This window comes from Martes martes (assembly GCF_963455335.1).
Source record: "Martes martes genome assembly, chromosome: 1".
NCBI classification, from domain to species: domain Eukaryota; kingdom Metazoa; phylum Chordata; class Mammalia; order Carnivora; family Mustelidae; genus Martes; species Martes martes.
The window spans coordinates 141,634,008-141,651,628 of record NC_137888.1 but is presented as its reverse complement, the minus strand read 5'-3'; the positions used below and the strand labels follow the sequence as shown (position 1 = coordinate 141,651,628).

The 17,621-nt window shown below is 49.2% G+C and overlaps 1 protein-coding gene across 3 annotated transcripts; it reads left to right on the top strand.

Annotated features, from left to right (window-relative positions):
* Positions 1-4,456: 4,456 nt before the first annotated feature.
* Positions 4,457-10,655, top strand: EOMES (eomesodermin; the record flags this gene model as incomplete). Of its 3 annotated transcripts, none has more annotated exons than XM_080819026.1 (6): positions 4,457-5,343; positions 6,338-6,492; positions 7,166-7,287; positions 7,726-7,884; positions 7,972-8,033; positions 8,975-10,655. In XM_080819026.1, the coding sequence occupies 6 exons, from the start codon at positions 4,457-4,459 to the stop codon at positions 9,045-9,047; spliced, it is 1,458 nt and encodes a 485-aa protein (XP_080675152.1). In that variant the 3' UTR covers positions 9,048-10,655. The 3 variants fall into 3 exon arrangements, with proteins under 3 accessions (XP_080675152.1, XP_080675151.1, XP_080675150.1); XM_080819025.1 differs by having other exon boundaries at positions 8,833-10,655; XM_080819024.1 differs by having other exon boundaries at positions 8,776-10,655.
* Between the last annotated feature and the right edge of the window lie 6,966 nt (positions 10,656-17,621).

Here is a 17,621-nt window from a genome sequence, read left to right as displayed (position 1 = left end):
CACACATTTGTGGACCTGGCATTTTTTTTTTTTTTAAGTAAATGATCAGTCAATTCCAGCATGATGGTGAATTATAAATTCTTATAAAAGTGAAACTGTGTTAAAAAAAAAAAAAAAAGTGAAACTGTGTTGGTGGGAGTATCTTGCTGTTGTCAGCAGAATCAAAACTACTTGTCCTTGCCAAAATGTTTTATCTTACAGGACATTTTCTTTAAAAGAAAAAAAAAAGTGAAACATGAACAACCTTACGGTGATGAAAGCTCCCTCCCCCTTTGGAAAGCACAGTGGAGGTGGCAGATCTGGCCAGCAGAGAACAAAGGGCCAAAGAGTTAACCTGAGATGGTGAAATAAAATGTAACATCAACAAAGAAAAGGCCATAGATAAATAGTAAAAGGACCAACTCACCACAAAACACCCATTGACGTTTTCCCAGAGTCCAGGCGAAGCGCTGGTGACCGGGTAATGTTGGAATGTTTTCCTAGGGTTAAAAGGAGAACCGGCAGCAAGTCTGCTCAGAATTTACAAAGTGTTTGAATAACACGGACGGTGTTTTGATAACACATTTTTAGTGGGGGTGAAAATAATAGAATTTATTGGGACATTTATATGGGCCCCCTTGGTTGTGTCTAGAGGGGGGCAGGGCAGGAGGAAAACCATAGATCATTGCACTCATCTATAACTCACCCCTGTAACTTACTCATATATGTATATATGTATGTATATGTATTTGATGTGTAATAGTCCTGTTATAGCAAAATGCTTCTCAGTGTGACTTTTAAAATATGAATGCACTGATAGTGGTTACCTTTAAGAGGGAGAAATGGGTAAAGAGGTCACCTGGCCAGGTTGTCAATAACTTTGTGTTCTCAGGATGAGATGGTGGCAGGAAGCTGATAGGATTGCTTGAACCAACAGAGCATAAGATCTTCCATAGGCTCATATACAGGCTTGGCCTTGGCTTCCTTGTAGCCTTCAAAGGGTCCTGCTTGCTCCAACTCATGCTGGAAGGTGCAAGATTTGAGTTAATCCAGCCAGCATTTGGGGCTGGGGTTCCAAGGGGTCTCCACGTTTCCTCCCCAGTGTTGATGTTTTTGTTCAATGTATTCCAATACACTGTCAGTTGAGCCACATAAAACCAGGCACCTTTCAATAAATGTCTCATTTGGATTTCATGAAGCTTGGGGTGTAATTGAAATCAAACAGCAAACAGGCTGGAAGGGGCTGTTATTTGCCCACCCAATCTAAGGAGGGTGCTGCCTGACATGTTCATGGAAGCCAGTGCTTAGCTTTCTTTTCTGTTCCTATTTCTGGAAAAGAGTGCTTAGATTTTAAAGTTTGGCTGGGATACATGAAAATATTTTGTATGTCTCTTTCCCTGATTATAAGTAAAATGGAGCCAGCAAAAGAAACTCCATTCTAAGTAGGAAATCACAGATTTGCTCATCTATAACTCTCCAGGCATTTAGACTAGTACATTCCATGTGTAATAATAATAATAATAATAATGCAGTTAGTCAATCAATACAGGAAAAATCATTCAATGAGATTTCTTTATCTCTCTGTTGTCAGGAAAAAAAAATCATCTTTAGTTGAAACGCTGCTCTTCATTATGACAAAAAAAAAAGAATTTGTAACTTAAAAATGTAATATAAATCATGTATATGTCTTCCATGTTCCCAAAATGCCAGGTCTCAGAGCAGTTTTGTACAGCCCGAATTTTGATTCTCTTTGAATTCCTCTTTATTTCCTCATCTGTAAAATGTGTTAAAGTTTGGGTCAAATTATAGAAATACTGGAGAGGTGGGGAGATGTAAACTGCAATTTCCTGCCCCAGGAGTCAACACTAATCTTGATCACGCATATCATGTATATATTTAATAATTAGGTAGCCCTCAGAATGAACCCACGCGTTTTCAAGAGCTTGCTCTGGGGCTGGAATAAAATCAGCCCTTTCTGATGTGGCGCGGGGGACAGCTGGCCCGCGTTATTTGCGCCAGAGTGGGTCGGAACGATGCCTGTTGCCTGCTATGGCACTTTGCCACGCGCAGCACTTCCTGGTCGCCTCGAAAGCAATTTGAAGGTACACGGAGGCCCGCTTTCTCTCTGTGATAAAGCGCAAAACTTATACCTACCCTCAGCCACCCTATCTCCAAATAATGTGAGATTCCATCTCATCCCTACTTTCCCCTCAAACAGCCTGCAGCTCAGGTCAAGCCTAACGCGGAGGAGCCCACGAGTAGTATCCAGGTTCCCCAAATCTGAGTTACGTCGCCAAGCTGCCCCAACCGCACAGTCCCTTCCTCTCCTGTTCTCGAGTCCCCCTCACGAATCTCCACGTTGAAAATCATGAAGTCTTCAAACACACAAAGTACTTGAAAAATTCAGTTCTTCAAGACTTTCCTGGGTCAAATAAAACAAAAGCCTGGAGGTGGGAGTGGTCGGTGGGGTGCTCAGAGCAGAGAGCCACGCCAAACCCGAACTCAACTAGCTGGACGAGATGCTAGGGGCGCTGGGCTGAGTGCGCTCTGGGCCAGCTTTCCAGGGATCTGTTCCTAGACTGCTCTGCCCAGGACCTGCGGGGCCACCGCCCCGGCCCACTCTCTGAATGTGCTCCCTCCCCACGGGCTGTGTCCTGACCTTGAAGACCTTCTTGTGCCCCCGGTTTTCATCACCTCCCCAAAACTGGTAAATTTCCTGGAGCGTCCGACTGTATTACGGACCGTCTCGCTCTCTCTAACCCAGACGTGCAGATGTTGGTTTGTGCTGCTGTGGTTTGAACCTGGCTTGGAAGGCTTCGAGCCATTCTGCACTGGCGTGTGCGCGCTCAAAAAATCCTGCGGCCGCCTCATCTGTTGTGGGCTAAGAGTTTCCCGTGTGATCGTGTTCGGTTGGGGAAGCAGAGTCCCAACATCTCAGCCGGAAAATGCGCTCCCGGAGCGATTACAAGCCGCGTCTGTAATTGCTTATTAACAGCGAATATTCATGCTTCTCCTTATCCGCAATGAAACGTGCCTCCCTCCTTTTCGGTAATAAAACAATAAAATAAGACGGCGCCGCTCTTGACTCCACGGTCTGCGGAAACGCAAGGGAGAAACAGGCAGCTGGGGCAAAAGGGCTTAATTCAATATCAAACTGATTATTTCACTAATTATTCTACCTTCTGTGTTGCGCCGCAGAGAAGAGGCGCAGGGAATCTCAACCGCACTGCTGCTGGAGAACCTTTGTTTCTTGGTGCCAGTCCCCACTGAAGGTGGTGTGTGGGATGGAGGGGGTCCGGGATGCAGGGAAACTGAGCTGCGGTGGATTTTAAACCGTGGAGAGTAAAAGCGATTGCCTCCTGAAAGCAGGCGTGTTGGCGCGAGGGTGAGGGTGTCCCCAGTACCTCACCCCACCAGGGTTTGGGACTCATAAGCTGGTCCTCAAGGATGGCAATGTGCTCCCGCCGACCCCGGAATCCCAAAAGCCGAGCTCAAGGTCGCGCACCCTTCCCAATGAGTAAATGAATGGGACCGAACAAAATGAGGTTCCTGTGTGTTGAAGGCCTGGGAGCCTTCCTCCTTCGAGAGGAAAGTGTGCCTGAAGCTACAGCCCCCAGATGAGGAAAGAGACCTCGCTTCGGCCTCTCTCCGACTCTCCCCAGATCCCCACCCTCAGGGACCGGTGCCTTCCTTCAAGCCTTCAGCTTGAAGAGCCTTTCCCGCGCCAGCCTCTAAACCCTGCTCCCGCCCCCGCATCCTCCCCTCAAGACTGCTGAGATGACTTCTGTGGCAGGACTGGGCCCCGCTACGGAGACCCCAAACCCTTTTCCCCTAAACTCCAGCAAAATACGGACACCAGGATTGATTCTCATAGTGGGACAGAGTCTCCAAAAAAAAAAAAAAAGACTAAAGGAAAAGAAAGTCGCAGTCGACATGATCCAATTAGTAAATGCCTAATTGAATTAGTGTCACCTCCATCAGCCAATAGGAGAGTCTCCGGGCTGTGGGCCCGCGAAGCCCCTCCCTGGCCGCACATATATAAAGCAACCAATGACAGCCCACAAGTTTCCAAGTGGTCAGCTTGACCCACGCTTTGGCAGTCGAGAAGGGCAGAAAGGCCAGCGCTGGTGGGTGGATGGGGACAGAGATCTAGTCCTCTTCTTCCTGGGTGTGAGTGCGTAGGAGGACGGGGGTCCAGAGAGGCAAGAAGGACGGGAAGGGAAAAGAGTGCTTTTCGGTCCATTGCCATCTCCTGCCTTCAAACTCAGTGCGCTTTCCTCGCGGAAAGGACGCTGGGTTCAGGGCGCGCCGGTGCGCGCCTTAGCGGCCCGCGTGCGGCCAGGTGGGTAGCCCCAGCACCGGAGGAAGGGGAAGTTACCTTCCCCTCGGAAGAGGGCGCTGGCTCCCCCATCCTGCCTTTATATTAAGGCCGCGGGAGGAGAGGAAGCAGCCAGCTGCCGTCTGCGCTTTGCAAAGCATGCAGTTAGGGGAGCAGCTCTTGGTGAGCTCGGTGAACCTGCCCGGCGCGCACTTCTACCCGCTGGAGAGTGCGCGAGGCGGCGGCAGCGGGAGCGCAGGCCACCTCCCTGGCGCGGCCCCCTCGCCTCAGAGGCTGGACTTAGACAAAGCGCCCAAGAAGTTCCCTGGCAGCCTCTCGTGCGAGACTGGGAGCGGGGAAGCCACAGCCGCCAGCGCGGGGGCCCCCGCGGCCATGCTCAGTGACGCCGACGCCGGGGACGCCTTCGCCAGCGCCGCGGCAGTGGCCAAGCCCGGGCCCCCGGACGGCCGCAAGGGCTCCCCCTGCGGGGAGGAGGAGCTGCCCTCAGCCGCCGCCGCCGCCGCGGCCGCCGCCGCCGCCGCCGCCGCCGCCACCGCGCGCTACTCCATGGACAGCCTGAGCTCGGAGCGCTACTACCTCCAGTCCCCCGGGCCTCAGGGCTCCGAGCTGGCCGCGCCCTGCTCGCTCTTTCCCTACCAGGCGGCGGCCGGGGCGCCCCACGGATCTGTCTACCCTACTCCCAACGGGGCGCGCTACCCCTACGGCTCCATGCTGCCCCCCGGCGGCTTCCCCGCGGCTGTGTGCCCACCTGGGAGGGCACAGTACGGCCCCGGAGCTGGCGCGAGTAGCGGAGCGGGCGGCGGCGGCGGCGGCGGGGCAGGCGGCCCGGGGACCTATCAGTATAGCCAGGGGGCTCCGCTCTATGGGCCGTACCCTGGGGCGGCAGCTGCGGGGTCCTGCGGAGGATTGGGGGGGCTTGGGGTTCCTGGTTCCGGCTTCCGTGCCCACGTCTACCTGTGCAACCGGCCTCTGTGGCTCAAATTCCACCGCCACCAAACCGAGATGATCATTACAAAACAGGGCAGGTGAGCGCAGCGCGGAGGGGCCCCGAGGTGAATGACAGTTGAATGACTGTGTGGGGAAGGCCGAGGGTGAGGGAGCTGGGCCCGTTCTCTCCACGATTTGCTTGAAAAGTGTTTTTCCGCGCGCATCTCCAATCCGGTGTCCCTCCCGGTCCGCGCACCGGTTTGTGCACAGTCCCAATGTTACAGCTGTTCCCCCTCCCCTCCGGTCACCCTCACCTGGACTGGCGAGAAGGAGGCGGAAATGGAAATTGGGGCTTGTCCACAAAGCTGGATTTAGTAGATCCGCCCGCTCTGCATACCGAGCTGGTCCCTGCATACCCGAGAGGAGCCGCGGGTGGGGAAAGACGCAAAGGTTGCCTTCCTGAGCGCAATAGATGGGCTCCCGCAGTTTTTGGCGCCTGAGTCTCCATCGGGGGGTCTCGGGGAGATGGGCATTGGAGGGTGGGTTGGTCCGGGTAGTTGGTTAGGCAGGCCCTGGAGCCAGACCAGGTGGGGTTCAGGACTTGAGAAAGTTCTGATACCCATCCAACTGCTAACAGCGGGTACGAATGGGGAAAGTGAAGGGTGGGAGCTGGGAGAGGGGCGCTCAGGGGAACTTTTAGCCTGACCAGTACAATTTAAGAATTCAAACGCAAACAACTGCACGTTGTTTGTTCTCCGGTACTTAAACGTAGAAAAACGAATGATTTTTAACGTCCTGGAAGAAAAATTAAGGACTTGAGTGAGAAGAGGGTGCAGTGGCATTTCAATTTGGGAAATACTGACTTTGGAGCAAATTGTTTCAGAAAAGAGATGTTCCCGGAGTTGACAACTCAAGTATTTTTCAGAGTAAGGAAGGCCACTTTTTGGACCGGTATTCTGTTCTTTCTGAAGGCTTTTCAATGTCCCACTCCAACCTACCGGCCCCAAGGTGCGGGCAAACCTGGTCTGGTGCGGGCCTGCTCTCCGGCATCTGGGTTTAAATCGCTTATCCTGCTTCTGTTCCCCTGCCCAGGCGCATGTTTCCTTTCTTGAGCTTCAACATAAATGGACTCAATCCCACGGCCCACTACAATGTGTTTGTAGAGGTGGTGCTGGCGGACCCCAACCACTGGCGATTCCAGGGGGGCAAGTGGGTGACCTGCGGCAAAGCGGACAATAACATGCAGGGTGAGGAGAGAGGAGGCCCAGGAAGGGAGGGGAGGGTGGTGAACTCTTGATTCTGAAAACTCACATTTAAATCGAGCACTTGCCCCTCATCTGGGGCCTAGAGGTGTTAGTATGAGTTCCTTGATGTTGATGGTTGGAATCAGGGAGAGAGGGGGAGAATTGCCAAGTCGGATTTCTTGCCTAGGAATATAAACTTTGGTATTTTAACCATGACCCTACCTCTCCCCACCCTCCCCCACCTTTCCTATTAAATTCTCCTAGGTGGAAAGGGCTCCTGACACTCCAACCTTCACTTGAGAAAGCCTTCCCCAAGGCTGGGTCTACCCTTGAAAACCCAATCATTTTGCATCCGTTGTTGTCCTTTGTTGTCCTTCCGGCTTTAGAAGGTCCCCAAATTGACCTTCAAGAGACATTTCCTGGTGGCTCCTTTTATGTATTTTGAGGTGGCATTAAGATGACTGCCTTGTCCAAGCAAGGAAGGCGCCGGAAGTACAGGGGCCCTGGGAGGGCTGTCAGTGCAGTCTAGGTGGAGAGTGAACTCTGGGGAGACTTGTGCCTGAAGACTAGCTCTTAAATCTTTGCCCAAAAGTGACAGACATCCATCCCTCCCCTGTGTCCATGTGTAATCAGCCCTATCTGCTTGGGTTTTGTGTTTTGTTTCATTTTCTCTTAGGCAACAAAATGTATGTTCACCCAGAGTCTCCTAATACTGGTTCCCACTGGATGAGACAGGAGATTTCCTTTGGGAAATTAAAACTCACCAATAACAAAGGCGCAAATAACAACAACACCCAGGTAGAGTGACAGAGGATGGGGTGGCTTCTTGCCATAGATCTCTTTTCCTAACAAGTTTCCATACTCTTCACTGTATTTGTGATATCTGCAGTTGTTACCTGTTTGCTCACCTAGTTCTAACCTTTTTTTTTTTCTTTTGACCTCTCATTGCCATAGATTTCGGTTAACAGTGAGTTGACTATTAGGAGAAGAAATACTAAAGTCTTTGGGGGACTTAGTAAACACAGAGGAAGGAGTGTTTGTCAAACAAGCACACCCAGCCAGCTAGGTTTTAAGGTTCAAAAGCAACCATGATAAGATCTTAAAAATGGCTCTAGAAAAAGGTAACTGTCAGTGGGAAACAAGCAGGGGTCCCATTCCAAAACAAGTAGTTTGTCAAGATTTACCTCTAAGAGACTTTGTTTGTATTCGGCAGCTCTTTTTCTCTACCATTTCCAGATGATAGTGTTGCAGTCTTTACACAAGTACCAACCACGACTGCACATTGTTGAGGTGACAGAGGACGGCGTGGAAGACCTGAACGAGCCCTCAAAGACTCAGACCTTTACCTTCTCCGAAACGCAGTTCATTGCGGTGACAGCCTACCAGAACACCGATGTGAGTGTCACACGTGTCCCAAGACTCTACAGCTAGGTCCAGCATGATAAAGCACTCAACGACTGACTCTTTTTCTCCCTTCTCTAGATAACTCAATTAAAGATTGATCATAACCCCTTTGCAAAAGGCTTCAGAGACAACTATGATTCGTAAGTGCAGCTTTTATTCAGATTTGCATGGTCATCTTTGAACAGGACATACCTCACCAGACACTTCTGAGAAAACATTCTAGAACGAGCTTTCACATTTGTTGGGGATTTTCACCTATTTTTATTTTTGCATTTTTTTTCCCTTGGCTAATCTTGCTTTAGAATTTTCACAGAAGGGCTTTGTTACTTTCTAAAGCAATGTTAAGGGCTGAAAAATGAAGAGCTATTTTTTTTTTAACATTTGAGGGGAGATTTGAAATTTTCATAATCTGCATTTATATACGTTCCTTTTCATTTGATCCAAATTTTTTATCCTCTGAGGAATAGGTATTACTCCCCCTCTTTTATTATTATTATTTTTTTTTTACATAAGAAAAACCTAAAGCTAACATTAAACAGCAAGGCCCCAAGACCATTTACAAGTGGGATTTCTACCACCACAGCCAGCATTCCTTCCATGACACTGAGGAGAGCTGTTACGCTGTTCAAGTTCTAAGACTTGTGAAGGTGGATTTTTCTATAGTTTAAATCCTTAGTGCTTGGGAGGAAACTTTTTCCATATGAGCCAAGTGTCAGCTGAAATGGGCCAGGACATCTCCTACCTCTCTCCCTCCACTCCAGCATATCAGCGTGCCCAGTACAGCCCACTATGTGAGCCTTTTTGATTTCTGGGAGGTGGTTATTTGGGGACAGCGTTAGGTTTTTGTTTTTTTTTTTTTAAGTGTTTCTCTTTATATTGTAGCATGTACACCGCTTCAGAAAATGACAGGTTAACTCCATCTCCCACGGATTCTCCTAGATCCCATCAGATTGTCCCTGGAGGTCGGTACGGAGTTCAGTCCTTCTTCCCGGAGCCCTTTGTCAACACTTTACCTCAAGCCCGATATTATAATGGCGAGAGAACCGTGCCACAGACCAACGGCCTCCTTTCACCCCAACAGAGCGAAGAGGTGGCCAACCCTCCCCAGCGGTGGCTTGTCACGCCTGTCCAGCAACCTGGGACCAACAAACTAGACATCGGTTCCTATGAGTCTGAATACACTTCCAGCACCTTGCTCCCATATGGTATTAAATCCTTACCCCTCCAGACGTCCCATGCCCTGGGCTATTACCCTGACCCAACCTTCCCTGCCATGGCAGGGTGGGGAGGTCGAGGCTCTTACCAGAGGAAGATGGCAGCTGGACTCCCATGGACCTCCAGAACAAGCCCCCCTGTGTTCTCTGAAGATCAACTCTCCAAGGAGAAAGTCAAAGAAGAAATTAGCTCTTCTTGGATAGAAACCCCCCCTTCCATCAAGTCTCTGGATTCCAATGATTCGGGGGTGTACACCAGTGCTTGTAAGCGACGGCGGCTGTCTCCTAGCACCTCTAGTAATGAAAATTCTCCCTCCATAAAGTGTGAGGACATTAACGCTGAAGAGTACAGTAAAGACACCTCAAAAGGCATGGGGGGCTATTATGCTTTTTACACAACTCCCTAAAGAGTTATTTTAACTTCGTCAGAATGAGCTAACTTTTTGCAGATGGACTTGGTGGTGTTTTTTGTTGTCTTCTTTGCCTAGGTTTGCCAAAAAGACGTTTGCATCGCACCTCGATGCATCCCGTTTTGTGCAATCCTCTAAAAGAAGGTGCCAAAGCTTTTTGATTGCTGCAGGTAATGGAAACAAGCCTCGCATTTTTTTTCTTTTTTAAATAAAATTAATGAAGGACTTTAAAGCGTTTTAAAAGTTGAAGGTTATTCAAGGTTCTGGATTTATTTATTGGAGGCACTAAACGTTCAGAGAATCAGGCTATGAAGATTCCAGTGCTGAGCGCTAGCCAATGAGTTGAAAGCTTTGGTTCTCATTCCTATGTGTAAATCTGTAAGCAAAGAGAATCCCAGAGTGGCAAGGTGTTTTGCCTCTGGAGGAGAAGGGCTGGGCCTTAAGCTTCAACAGGGGACTTTTTGCTGTTACTTTCTGCTAGGGACAAAAGATAGCTAGGCCTGGGAGGTGAGAAAAACCTTATGTGATGGTGCTGGCTTTACCTGACTTTGATTCCTCCTAGGCTTTTGAAGCAAGCCATGTTTGGCCCTAGTTTGGGACTGTTTCACTGGCTAGGCCTCTGCTGCGGGCTGGGGTGGCTGGTAGGACTCAGGAGAGGGCAGGCGAGGGAGTCGCCAAAAAAGAAAAAAAGAGAATTTTAAAGTGTACAGTTTAGTGTGTGCTTAGATACACTGTAGAATACTGTGGGATATATTGTACAAATAGTCTACTTCTGTGTCTGAGATGATGAAAATTGGTGCTTTGGCTTTGTCAAGAATTCGCAGATCACCTGACAGCAGGGCTGGGGGGTGCGGAATAGGTTCTCTCATCATCCCGGATATTGAGGAATATTCTGTTTATTTCTTAGATAGTTAAGAATGTGTTCAGCTACTCTGTACTAACTTGAAACGTAAGGAAACTTGTGTAAGGAAACTTGTGTAAGGAAAACTCCTCTATTTCACCCTCTTTCTTTGCCATCCCCACTACCCAGCTCGGTAATATGAAGAAACGAAAACCTGATGCCACAGCTCCTATAGGCTTTTTAGAGATCTTGGGTTTTTATGTACAGTCTTAGTCATTTTTAATAAATGTGATTCATTAAGGGAACAGGTATAGCTCTGTCTTCTGTACTTGGAGTTGTAATCTTTGTGTTAAAGATCTTATTTTGCTTCCCTCTCCACCCTTCTCCAGCATGAACACTGGGTCCCCCTACCTCCCCCCACCCCCTTCCAACCCCCACCCTCAGGCTCTAGAATCTGTGAGTGGACCTGTAGTCTTGAGGGGGTGGGGTTGCTTTTGTTTATCTTCTTTTTTTCTTGAAGATGAATGGGTTTATTTCCTCACCCCACTGGGAAGTCTGGACAATGGGTATTGGGCCGGTGGGGGTGGGGGAGAGGGGAGATTGCAGAGATGGAGAATTGCCTGTGCTAGGCTTAAGCCGGCCTGGGAAACCTCAGCCCCCGGCCCTTGGAGTCCGGGCCCTGCCTCGGCCCGTGACCACTTCGTTCTCTGGGCTTTTTCCTAGGCTATCTGGGGGCCACCCATCCCTGAACCCACGTGGGCTCCCCGGGAACCCCCGCGGCACTTTGAGCGCCCACGAGTTACTGGTCCCTGCAGTGCGGCGGGAAGCGGGCCGCCCACAACTCAGCCTCAGCTCCAGCCTGCGGCTTTTTTCAACACGGAGCTCCCAAGCGCACCGGCCGCCCGCGGGCAGCTCGCCTCGGTAGCTGCTGGCCGGGGAGCGTTGCGGGCAGCCAAACTCGGCCAGGAACGCTGGGGACGCTGCGGCGCCGGCGGCGCGGGCTAGGGGCGGGCGCGACACTTACAAATGAGGATTCCAAGTCGTCCCGCGCAGCTCCACTCTGCAAACAGCGGCCGGGGAGCGGTTTGCCCTGAGTCTAGCTCCGTTTATTTGACTCTCGTTCCCCAGGAGGGCGAAGGCCACCCGATCCCCTGGCTGAGCCCTGGGCCCGCCGAAAAGTTAAACCCAGGAGAGGGCCCTTTGTCCCCCTGCCAGACGTCCCGCCAGGCTTATCAGCAGACGGCTTCTGGCCCAGCTTGCAAACCTTTCCAGCCCCTTCCTGACCCTCCCGGGGTAAAGGTCTGGCCGGCAGAGTCATTTTGCTAAACTGCGTGGCGCGGAAATGCAGCTGCTAAGAGGATTAGCTGCTGGGAGGCGAGCAATCAGCCGGGACCTCCTCCTCTTCCGCGCCCAATTAAGGCCGCCAGGAGCCTCTCCCCGGTTTCCCATTCCCTGGGCCCGAGTTCTTCCCGCGCCGCCCGTGACCTTGGGGGCCCGAACTCTAGCCCCACGTCTATGACGGTGCCTGTTCAAAACGCTTTGCCAAAGTCGCCCGGAATTTCACGACCCTAGAAGCGAAAGCTTGAAATCTGGTTTATGTATATTTATTATGGATGACAGATTCAGACTCTGGAGGGAGGACTAGCAGCCCCCCTAATTTGGTCAGCACCCCCGTCCCCTCCCGGGGACCATAACGTACTGGGAGCTGCGACGGAATTCCGAAACAGTGCTCTGCCCTCTAGAAAGCCCCAAAATGCTGATCACCGCCGGGATAAAGCAGACTCTGGCCCCAGTCTATTTCGAGTCCTGTATATTTTTGCACCGTACAGTAAAAAGAACCGGTACTTGTGAAAAGTCCCTCACAGTGTTTAATAGAAACGTAAGTGGCTGAGTGGCCCCAATTAACACCTTGTGATAAGGCATTCCTAAGATGGAGTGTCAGACACCAAATTGTGAAGAGATGTGTCTAATTAATCCTCCTAGGATGACACCGATAAACAAGCCTCTATTTAAATAAAGATCAAGGGCTCGGCGCCCCGTTTGTTTACATTCTCTGCCGGGGTCCCCGCGTTTGCACCCGTTCCCGGTGCAGGGTGGAGACCCCGGCTTGGGGGTCTGCTGCTCCGCCGGGGTTCGCTTCACCTTCATTCCTGCTCCAAACAAAAGCACCCCGTAAAGCGAGTAAACCGCAACGAAAGCCCCGAGGAAAACTAAGTGCAAAAAGGACCCGACTCTGAGCTGGAGATGCTGTTTGCCATTTTCCACGCTGTCCTTTACATAACCATTTTTTGGTTGTTCGAGTTTCCTTTTTTCTTTTTTTAAGGCAAACGAAAAACAACAACGACAACAACCAAACAGCCCCCGCGTAGCCCCTGGACGTCTTCTCTGTTTTGGGAAGAACTCCGGGCGGGGCCTTCCTCCGCTCCCCACCGCGCCCCGGCACAAGTTCGCTCCCCTCGGTTCCAGGATTCCTCCTTCTGGGTGCTGAAGCGGCGAATTGCTGGGAGCTGGGGTAGCCGTCCTAGGGAGTGGGGGAGCCGCCCACTGGGGAAGGCAGGAGGAGTATGAAAAGAGGTACTTGATGGGGGAAGCTGCAGAGTAGCGCGCCAAACTGTGAACTAGGGCCGGGGTTTGGAGCCCGCTTGGAGTCCGCCGCAAAGCATCTCCCAGCTTCGTAATGGAGAGTTTCAAGCTCCAAATCACCTTTTGGTCCTAGCCGCCTTCTCCAGACACCTTTGATTAGCTTTAAACCTGGAGGTAAAAAAGGCAGACTCACAGTTTCCCCCTTCCTCTGCAGTCTCTTCCTTCCTTCTGATCCAAACAAGTGTGTGTGTGTATGTGTGTTCGGGGGTGGAGGGGGGTGATGATGCGATTTTGAAAAAAAAAATTTTCAGGTCTCACGGAAACGCACCGGAGTAAAAACATTATCGCATGCCCCTTGATTTTAATCGAAATGGAGCCTCCAGTAGGGACAGAAATTAGAACCACTCGTTTTCCATTCTCCTGGATGCTGGCTGCATCCTTCCTTTTTTTCCGCGTTAGCGCCGAGATGTCCCCCCCACGACGCTGCACGCCGACTCCAAAAGTTTGGCTTTCACCCCGTGGAGATTTCGGCGTCACCAGGAGGCACTTTTAAAAGACAATTTGCAGAACTGTTGGTGAGCGCGACTGAGTCCCCTTCTATGAAATCTCCATCTCCTCCGTCCCCCATCCTTCAGGTTTAGGCTTTCGTGTGGACTCGATCCCGTGCAATCTGCCCACCCGCGCCTATCCTGGTCTGGCTAAGAGGACGAGGCCTGGGCCCAACGCACACACTTGGAGTTCTCGCCCGCCCGAACCTGAATACCGCCTGAAGTTATGGGCTTTTTTTTTTTTTTTTTTTTTTAACATGATGGGGACGCTGACCTTTGAGGGCCACCGAATTTCCCCTTGTTACGGCTTAAAGGAAAAGTAAACTTTTTCTCCTGGAGGTCCGTTTGCCCTTTTTTCCTTCGGCCCTAGGAATCCTTTGCGCTTCGCGGAAGAAGAGCGTCGAGCTCCCCAGGGGAAGGATTCAGCTGCGCCACATACGGGGCAGGCCCCCAGCGATGGCCCCCAAAGTGCCCGGGATTCTGAAGGATCCCTGACCAACCCCGAAGCGCGAGTTACTGCTTATTCTAGGCAGCAGGGCGTGCACCCTCCACTCCCCACCTCCGGGGAAAGCCCTAAACTTGCTTCTATAAGCCTGCGGAGGCGGCAGGACTCGCACACCAACTTCTGTAACTTTGGCCTCGGCTCAGCTTTCCGCGCACTGTCGGAGCACCTTGCCCTTGGCCTTCGGGTCTCAGGGCAGTTTCAGCGCAGTTGCGGGCGCTGTTCTCCCCTGGGCGGCGAGCAGCCTTCGCCATCTGGTGGCCACGGCGAGTATCTGCCCAGCCGCACCGGGCTTCCTTCCACTCCCCAAGTCGCCGTTTTGCCAGGTCCTGGAGCGCTCTGTAAACAATTCTTTTCTTTATCCCACTCCTATTCTTCCCTTCTAAAGCTTCTTGGTGTGGGGGGAGGAGCTCAGAATGTGGAATTTCTAAGACTCTACGTTCTAGTTCTGGACCGTGGCTTCAAGGCAGCAGTTGCTCTGGGCTTCCTTGAGATTCATTCATTTCTGAGAAGTGGGGATTTGAACAACACCGACCACGCCCAGTAGTACCCTGAAGGAAGAAACGAGATTATAAAAGAATTGCTTTGTAAGCTGTTGTGTAGCTCCAAGTGTTGGTAGGCATTATTAATTACTGATCTTATACATGATATATGATGGCAAACTCAAATGCGTTGGCAAATGAAAGATTCTTTATTAATTCAAATATAACTGAAATTTTCAAACATACACCAAAGTAAAGAGCAATGGACCCTCATTTATCTGTCTTCCAGCTACAACAACCACCAACTAATGGCTGCTCTTGTTTCCTCCTATAATCCCCACCTCATTCACAAATCCCAGAAACCCTGACATCTAACCCACAATTATTTCCATACTTGGTTCTAAGCATAAAGATTCTTCAAAAAAAAAAAAAAAAAAAACCATACACACACACACACACACAGATTTATAATTAATCACACCTACAGAATTAACAATAATTTCTTATTATCATGAAATATCCAAGCATGTTTCCATTATTATCGCAAAGTTTTTGCTGTTATCCTTCTGGCTTGTTCATTTTCGACAGTTCGCTTGTCTGAGTCAGGATCCAAACAAGTCCCACACATATGGTTGATGTGTCACTTAATTCTCTCAGTCAGGGCATCTTCCCCTTGTTCTCCTGTCTTATTTTTCTATTCAATATATTGCAGAAGTCTGAGCATTCATTCTGTCTCATTGTCCAGGTTCTGGACTTTGCTGATTGCATCCCCCTGGTGACAACAGGATCCCCTGGCCCTTGTATTTCCAGTTACTTGCTAATTATATATGAAGACTTGATCTGATTCAAGTTCTACTTTATGGCAACAATATTTCACAGGTAGTAATAGTCCATCAGGAGTCTGGTGGTGTCTGGCTTATCTCTCCTTGGGGCATGCGGTTGTCCACCAATGATTGTCCACTAGATCCATTATTTCACTAAGGGTTTCACAAAGGAAATGAATTTCAGTACATCTATTATTACCAATTCCATATACAAGAGAAAGTTGAATCAATGACAGTTTTTGTAACATATATTTTTCCCATCTTTTGGGATACAATGGACATATAATACTGTGTAAGTTTACGGGCTACAACCTGATGACTTAAGACAGGTATATATTGTGAAATGATTACCACACTAAGTTAACACTTCCGTCACATCATGTAATAACCACTTGTTTTGTGTGTGCTGAGGACATTTAAGATCTACTCTCTCAGCAACCTTCAAGTATGTAATATAGTATCTTTAACTATGGTCACCATTTTTCCATACATTAGATCCTCAGAACTCACTCATAACTGGACCCTTTATAATATTCCACCCTTTGGCCAACATCTCCCCATTTTCCTTAGGCACCTGCCACCAGTGCCTGGCAAACATCATTTTATATATTCTATATTTCTATGAGTTTGGCTTGTTTACATTCCACATGTAAGTGAGATCATACAGTGTTGGTCTTTGTCTGATTTATTTCACTTAAGATAATACCCTCTAGGTTGACTCATGTTGTCACAGAAGGCAGGAATATATATGCCAGTTTTTATTATCCATTCATCTATCAGTTACACTTAGGTTATTTCTACGTTTGAGCTACTGCAAATGATATTGCAATGAACGTGGGGTTGCAAGGATCTCTTCAGGATAGTGATTCTCAATGACACTTTGAATGTGATAAATGAAGTAAACCAAAAAGCCAAGGTCTCCGGCCTTTATGTATCATCACAAGAAAAGAGCTATGGCTCTCGGGAAACACGGGACATAGAAAATTGAATGAGAAAATGGACAAAGTGCATGAATTGGTAAGATTTAGCAGATGATAAACATTTATTGGAAGAGTTTGCTACACACAAATTGCTAAGGAATCACATGAAACCTGTTCATAACAAAGCGATATTTGCTTTTGGGCTCCCAGGGCAAATTATCCGTCTCCTAATCCCCTTAAAGGTGTATTTTAAGAATTGACAAGGTGAAGCCTCATAGGCAGATCATAAGTGATGAAAAGGACTCTCAGATAACATGATGGTTGTTCTAGGAAGGTGATGATTTCATACACACCAAGTAAAGAGAAGTGGTTTCTACGACTTAGTTTGGAGTGAAAGGAAGGTTTCGAGGAGATCTAAGGAAGGGAAGAGTTGGGGAGAGCCCGTGGGACTGCCAGGGTACTACCGCCAATTCACAGCCCCAGACTTCTGAAACTGAGATGGAATTGGTGACTGAGAATATCATGGTGATCCTAAAAATATCAAAGGTAGATTTTGATGTGTAGATGCTGTGGCTAGGATCCTACCCCCTCCCCATCACAGATACAGCATTGGAGCCTATTCCACAGGCCACCGGGAAGACTCTATCTCTCTATCTGTGATTGTCCCCATTTCTTTTGTTATGTCCAGTTTTAACATCCCGAGAACCCGGCTTTCTGTTAAGTAGGACTTCTTCCTGAGTCCCCAAACCAATCAGCATTCCCGGAGTCACTGAACCAGGGAGCTGGGAGGCACCTTGGACACGGCTCTGGTACCATCCATCCCATCACGCAGAGGCAGAGCTGAGAGCCACAATGCTCCCAGGCAGGCCATGGCCCCCGAGGACTGCTTGAGCTCTGCAACATACCATGAGTTGGACCTTATGTTTTAAACCAAACATTTCAGAGGCCTGTAAAATAGTCATGAAAACATTACATTCTAAAGCATAATTTTTATTAGTGTTTTGTTGCTTTTCAGGGAATGAATAAGATTCTGAGATCAAAATGGATCAATAATTAATAATGAATCTTTCTGCTTCTTTATTTTTTCTAAGAGGCACGTGGGTGGCACAGTCGGTTAAGCATCGACTCTTGGCTGGCTCAGGTCATGGTCTCAGGGTCATGGGATCAAGTCCCGCATTAGGCTCCATGCTGTGTGGCGTCTGCTTGAGATTGTCTCTCTCTCTTCCTCCCCAACTTCCCCCTCCTGCCCGTGCTCTCTCTCTCTCTCTCTCAAACAAACAAATAAATCTTTTTTTTTTTTAAAGATTTTATTTATTTATTTGACAGACAGATCACAAGTAGGCAGAGGGGCAGGCATAGAAAGAAGGGAGGAAGCAGGCTCCCTGCTGAGCAGAGAGCCCAGTG